The 6,690-nt window shown below is 42.8% G+C and overlaps 2 protein-coding genes across 2 annotated transcripts; both read left to right on the plus strand.

The window, feature by feature from the left end:
- The first annotated feature begins 603 nt into the window (after positions 1-603).
- On the plus strand, positions 604-3,136 carry LOC137966405 (G-type lectin S-receptor-like serine/threonine-protein kinase At2g19130). Its single transcript, XM_068812999.1, has one exon. The coding sequence runs from the start codon at positions 604-606 to the stop codon at positions 3,061-3,063; it is 2,460 nt and encodes an 819-aa protein (XP_068669100.1). The 3' UTR covers positions 3,064-3,136.
- A 1,942-nt stretch (positions 3,137-5,078) lies between these two features.
- Positions 5,079-5,993, plus strand: LOC137965407 ((-)-germacrene D synthase-like). The gene is made up of 3 exons (XM_068811696.1): positions 5,079-5,252; positions 5,362-5,607; positions 5,697-5,993. The coding sequence occupies exons 1-3, from the start codon at positions 5,079-5,081 to the stop codon at positions 5,991-5,993; spliced, it is 717 nt and encodes a 238-aa protein (XP_068667797.1).
- The last annotated feature ends 697 nt before the right edge of the window (positions 5,994-6,690 follow it).

Here is a 6,690-nt window from a genome sequence, read left to right on the forward strand (position 1 = left end):
AAATGGCCAACTTTAGCTACAATTGGGACACTCCTCGGGTTAGAGGAATGTCTCTCCGTTACCTCTATCACGTCAACTCACCTTTTCCTTATCACTCTTTCCTTCTTCCATGTGAGAGAAATGGCAACCAAACAGGTATTCCATGGGCTCTTAAGAGAACCAAAGCTCGTTACGGAGACTGGACTGAAACGAGGGATAATTGACGACCAAGAGTCATACCAGGTAGCCACCATTAGCTAAAGATAGATCACGTCCCATCTGTAATCCAGTTTTATGCGGTAGAGAAGCGATGGCCTGGAAGGAAATGACCCAAGCGAGCCTTGAACCGTCTACCCCCATCCGTGGAAGGGAATGTCATTCGGATTCTAGAAAGCCTATTATTTCTCCTGTGTTCCTTTGTATTCGACTTTTCAACCCTAATCAAGTCTCATCCTGATACTCCCTTGGTTCTTCCGTGAACTTGACGTTTAACTTTCTTTCTTCTGCCTTCAAATGGCAGTGCCGTGAACTTGACGTTTAACTCGCTTTCTTCTGCCTTCAAATGGCAGTGCCTGTCTTTATGCTGGAACTTGCATTTCTACGGGACAAAAAACGAAGAAAACGATGGACGGCAAAACCAGGCCGTTCGTCTGCCTCTGTTTCCTTCTTTTTCTTTTTACCTCGAAATGCCATGTTTCTCGTGCAGCTGAGACCATGAGTCTCGGCGAATCCCTCACCGGAAAGCAGACCCTGATTTCGAAAGGCGGCAATTTCGAATTGGGTTTCTTCAAACCCGGTCCCTCCCCCAAGTACTACCTGGCGATTTGGTTCAAAAAGGTCTCGAAACCGACGGCAGTTTGGGTGGCAAACAGAGAAACGCCGCTCTCCGACGACTCGTCCCAAGCTAGAATAGCAGAAGATGGCAATCTGGTCATCCTCGATCAATCGAAAGGACCAGTTTGGTCAACCAATTCTTCCTTAATCGGCTCCAATTCTACTGTTGTGGAGCTTCTTGATTCTGGGAATCTTGTCTTAAGGCATAGATCAAATTCGACTGCTATTTTTTGGCAGAGCTTTGATCATCCGACTGATACTTGGCTTCCAGGAGGTTGGCTGGGCTTCGACAAACGCACCGGAGAAACTCAACTTCTGATATCCTGGAAAAGTTCGGAAGACCCTGCTCCTGGGCCTTTCTGTCTCGAACTAGACCCTAATGGTACCAGTCAATATTTCATTCGCCGGAACAGGACCCTGCAGTATTGGACAAGTGGACTATGGAATGACCAGAGTTTTAGTTCAATCCCAGAGATGGGACCCGCTCATTACTACAACTACAGCTTTGAAACGACGGACAAGGGTAATTACTTCACCTACTACGCCTACGACCCTTCGTTAATTACTCGGCTTGTGATGGATTTAACGGGTCAGATCAAGCAATTCGCCTGGTTAGAGAGTAGTCAGCAGTGGAATAAGTTTTGGTCACAACCCGAAGCTCAATGTGATGTTCTTTCCCTCTGCGGACCTTTCGGTATCTGTAACGCTGGCGGCTTGCCCCCCTGCGGCTGCGCTCAAGGATTCGAACCTACATCTCCCAATGACTGGAATTTGAGCGACTGGTCCGGTGGGTGTGTGAGAAAATCTCTTCTTACTTGTGACGACAAAGATGGCTTTTCGTTGCTGACCGCTATGAGACCACCTGCCAACGGTCAGTCGTTGTCAGCGGTGAGCAGAGAGGAGTGCGAATTTGCTTGTCGGAGTGATTGTTCCTGTACTGCCTTTTCCTTTTCAAATAGGTGTTTTGTATGGAAAGGAGATTTACTGAATCTGCAGAACCTCTCTGAAGGTGATCCAGGAGCTATTGATCTCTCTCTCCGTCTTGCAGACTCGGATGTAAGTAAGTCAGAAAATAGTGGCAGCAAGGGTTTGCTAGTTGGGGCTATTGTGGGTCCTGTGGCAGGGATTGCAGCTCTATTGGGTGTTGTCTTCATGGTGCGTCGTAGAACACAAAGAATAACGACGACGTTTAATTCAGGCTCCGGTTCTCTGGTGTCATTTAGCTACAGGGACTTGCAGAGAATCACCAAGAATTTCTCAGAAAAGCTGGGATGTGGGGGCTTCGGTTCTGTTTTCAGAGGGACTTTACCCAATTCAAGTATCGTCGCAGTGAAGAAACTTGAAGGTCTAGGCCAAGGAGAGAAGCAATTTCGAGCGGAAGTGAGCACCATCGGTACCGTCCAACATCTCAACCTCTCCAGGCTTCGAGGATTCTGCTCGGAAGGTAGCCAAAGGTTGCTGGTTTACGATTACATGTCAAGGGGTTCTTTGGATTCGCATCTATTTAATAAGAACTCCGAGGCTCTGAAGTGGGAGACGAGATACCAGGTGGCACTTGGAACAGCAAGGGGATTGGCTTATCTCCATGAAGAGTGCAGAGACTGCATTATCCACTGCGACATAAAGCCGGAGAACATACTTCTGGACGAAAGCTTTTGTCCCAAGGTGGCCGATTTCGGATTAGCAAAGTTAGTAGGCCGAGAATTCAGTCGGGTTCTGACCACCATGCGAGGGACCCGGGGCTACCTGGCGCCAGAATGGATTTCAGGCCTGGCTATCACTACAAAAGCAGATGTCTACAGCTACGGGATGATGGTTTTCGAAATCATATCAGGCAGGAGGAACGTCGAACAAAGCGGGGACGGCAAGGTTCTGTTTTTTCCAACCTGGGCTGCGAAAAGAATCATGGAAGGTGAGGTTCTTAGCTTGTTAGACAATAGGCTACTAGGCGAAGCTGATATGGTGGAATTATGCAGAGTTTGCAGAGTTGCTTGCTGGTGTATTCAGGACGATGAGGAAGATAGACCATCCATGGTTCAGGTCGTTAAAGTTTTGGAGGGGCTTTTGGAGGTGAATATACCTCCAGTGCCGAGGTCTCTTCAGCTTTTTGAGTTAAATTCTGATCACATAGTGACCATCACCGACTCAGAGTCATCGTCCAATCAAACTTCTCAGACAGTGTCCAGAAATTCCAAGGCCAAAAGCTCGAAAAGCTCGTCGTGGGCATCGGCATCGGCACCGTCGAGCTAGTCAATTTTGGTCTCGATAAATGACCTCTAACATAGTGAGGATTATCAGTATTCTAGTATTAAAAAATAAGACATATCTAATAAAGCCGTGTATGTGTGTGTACAAGGATAAAGTTTTCTTTTCTATTGCTCTCTCCCTTCAGGCTACTTCCAGCTCTACCTACGATTACGATTACGATTAGGGAGGTAAACCAAATTCGGCAAACAGTGAAACCCACAAAACGACTGCCATTTTAGACGAGAAAACAGAGATAGTTCTCACAATGAAATGTTTTACTTCGGACATTTGGTTTCCTTTGTTAAATGCCTAATTCACTTGTGCACTTGTTCTCTACGTTGCACTCTTAAGGTGTTTAATGCCTTTTGGGGTAGATGGAAACGGAGAAACCCACCAAAACAGTCCACGTTGTTGAATTAATTTTCACAAACACAACCATAAATCTGTTAATCTATTCAATCCACATATAACATCTGACAAATACACTTCTCATAATAAAATACACAAATCGAGTTTACAAATAAAGTATTAACATAAATGAAACTTGAGAGAAAAGGGAACCTCCTTTCTGTGCACACAGATACTGTTCAGCAGCAGCGTCGCTCCTCGACCCCTCTGTCTAGCAAAGGCGAGTCACCACGGCTCTCTCATCTCCGGTACAACGTCAGCGTCCAAACCTGACTTCTTCCGACAACAGTCCCAAGTCCCGAGTTCCAGCTAAAGCAACAGCAGCAAACAACACTTTGTTCTCTGTTCCGGCAACTACGACGGCGATGACACGGATAGCAAGACCTTCCCCTCCGGCACCGGCGACGCAGGTCTCTTGCCCTAGCTCCCTTTTTTTTTGCTCTCTCGCATATTTTCCCCCTTTCTGTTTCTCTTCATTTTTCTGTCCCGTAATTTCTTTCACCTTTACTGTGTCTAACTTATTCCCGACGCATTGTCTAACTTAAAAAAAAAACATAAGATGGGCCAACACAAGTTGGCCCGCTAGTATTGATTTTCAACACACATTTCAGATGAGAATGGTGTTTTTTTTCAAATTAAATTGGTGGAATATTGGGTTGTTAGTTGATGCAAATTTTATGGTCTCCAATCCTTGTTTGCAAACTTGTTCTGGATTTAATTACATCTTATTCCTGTGTAGTTTCAACCTGAATAAAATGGAGGATTTTTATTTCCTTCCGCGTTTCTCTAAACTTGGCCGGATTGGCGTCAATTTCGTTTTCAGATGAAGACAGGATATGGAGTCAGTTCTGATGAGCACTGTGCCCCAAGAAGGCTATCAAAGGCGGTGAGCCGGGATGAGCTTATCTTCAACTCTAATAGTTGGAGCTTTTTTTTTAAGGAATTTTACCAAAATACCAGTTTGAAACAACTTATTTATGAAAACAACGAAGATCTCAACTTATTTGTAAAACTACCGAACTTTGACCGGTCCACTGTATATGTGGACAGTCAAAGGCGACACGTAAGCTTTGACTGCTTACGCGTCGCCCCTCAGAGCTATATTGTAAATAAACACATAGGCTGCCACATCATTATTATTGACATGTCATCTGCCACGTCATTACATGATAAAATTTTGAATAAATTTAAAAAAAATTAAAAAATCAAATACACTTTTTATTACCTTATATCTAAAATAAAAAAAATTATTAAATTTTTTAATAAATAATTAAAAAAATAACTCTTACTTATTTAACACCATTTAATATCAATTAAAATATTTATTAATTTTAAAAAATTATCGTTACACTTTTTATTACTTAAAATTTTAAAAAATAAAATAAAATAAGTAAAATAATTAGATTTAAAATATTTATAAAGAAAAAAAAATACAAAAAATTATTTTAGAGTTTAAAAATATAATTTATTTGTAAATCGTCATTGATTGATGATACGTACGATGCATACGGTGTCTACGAAGAACTCAAGCTCTTCACAGATGCAGTCGAGAGGTATGCGTGCATTAATTTCGATGAACACCGATTAATCTTGTGAGTTATAAATGGACCATGTTTAAAAGGAACGAAATCCCCTGTACTTGCAGATGGAATGTAGAGGCTGCGGAGACGCTGCCCGAGTACATGAGACCTCTTTTCCGTGAGCTGATTAATTACTCCAAGGAATTTCACGACGAGATTGCTCCAGAAGGGCTCTCCTACCAGATTGACTACAAGATCGAAGCGGTAGGTCCTTTCCTTGTAAACACTTGACTAGTATATTTACGAAAAATAATTGTTCACAGCAACAATATGCATGAGTTGAAGCAGAACTAATGTTTGCTTGGCATTCCAGATGAAGGATCTATGCAAGGCCTTCTTCATTGAAACAGAATGGTATGTCAAAGAATATCAACCAGGAACAGAAGAGCATATGAACGTTTCGTTCACCAGCTGTGGTTATCGAACCATCTTCCTCCTCTCTATGGTTGGAATGGGGGAAGTCTCCCGTGATATTTTTGAGTGGTTGAAAGCCCAACCTAGGATCACCATGGCTGCTGCAGAGATCTGTAGGTTCATTGATGACATAGTCACCGGCAAGGTAATTCATTATACAGACGCAATTTTGACGCCAGATTGATGCTTAAATTAGAAGGGAGTGCTTATGAATGGTTTTGTTTGATATTGCAGTTCGAGCAGCAAAGAGGGCACGTAGAGTCGACAGTGGAGTGCTTCATGAGGGAGCGTGGACTGTCGGAAAAGGAGGTTGTCGATCTATTCAGACAGTACTACAAAGTTGCATGGAAAGACATCAATGAAGGCTGCTTCAAGCCCACTCCTTATGCGGCCAAGCTCATCACTCGTCCTGTCAATCTCGCCCGAGTGATGGAGGTCTTGTACGAGGACAACCAGGATAGGTATACTTTCTCCCATGGCCGCACCAAAGCCATGATCGCCTCCCTCGTTGACGACCCTGTTCCACTCTAAATTCTTTGCGAAAGAGAGTGTTTTATGTGTGGTTGCTTCGACCCTAGGCATTTGTAACTCTTGTCTTTAATTTACATTCAGCCACACATCAACAATTGATCCTATTGGGTGTCTTGTACAAAGACAAGAACATGGGTTTGTTGATATGTGGAATTCAGAGCAGGTTTCGCCTATCTTTTTATTCAACAATCTTTCGTTTAATGAACAACTGCTAATCAGATAATATTAACATTGTTCGGCACATGGGTGAAGAGGATTAAAGAGCTAAAGAGAAGTGTGAAGAAGATGCTACGTGATGCTAAGGGATTTCACTTCCATGAAATGGATTTGATACAGAAATTATCAAGAAGATGACCTCCATCTTGTTGCATTCTGCTTCAGGCTATTCAGACGACACCCTTCTTCTCGTTTTCCCTTTAAAATTCTACTGCAAACTTGGTATGTGGGATTAGGGCTACTCTTTCTCTAGTCTCTTTTATGTCTACTCAAATTTTGTGGATTCTTCCATGATGAAACAGATGTTTTTGACAAGTTCAAAATTAGTCAAGGCAGCTTTGATTCTAACATGTGAACCAACATAAAGGGTCTCTTAAGCTTGGATAAAACATCATTTTTGGGCACGAGAGACAAAGGTAGCAATTTTGGGATTGTTTAATTTTGTAAAAGAAATCGAGGAAGAACGGGCTTTGAGAGGGAG

The sequence above is a fragment of the Aristolochia californica genome, unplaced genomic scaffold, assembly GCF_029961685.1.
Source record: "Aristolochia californica isolate CCGP_79_NKW_82.1479 unplaced genomic scaffold, dmAriCali1.0.hap1 SCAF_5, whole genome shotgun sequence".
NCBI lineage: Eukaryota > Viridiplantae > Streptophyta > Magnoliopsida > Piperales > Aristolochiaceae > Aristolochia > Aristolochia californica.

Bases quoted from the DNA above. Each gene is read 5' to 3' on its own strand.
- LOC137966405 (XM_068812999.1), top strand. From the start codon at position 604: ATGGACGGCAAAACCAGGCCGTTCGTCTGCCTCTGTTTCCTTCTTTTT.
- LOC137965407 (XM_068811696.1), top strand. From the start codon at position 5,079: ATGTTTAAAAGGAACGAAATCCCCTGTACTTGCAGATGGAATGTAGAG. The intron at 5,253-5,361 runs GTAGGTCCTTTC...TTGGCATTCCAG, and splicing joins TTGACTACAAGATCGAAGCG to ATGAAGGATCTATGCAAGGC. The intron at 5,608-5,696 runs GTAATTCATTAT...TTGATATTGCAG, and splicing joins ATGACATAGTCACCGGCAAG to TTCGAGCAGCAAAGAGGGCA.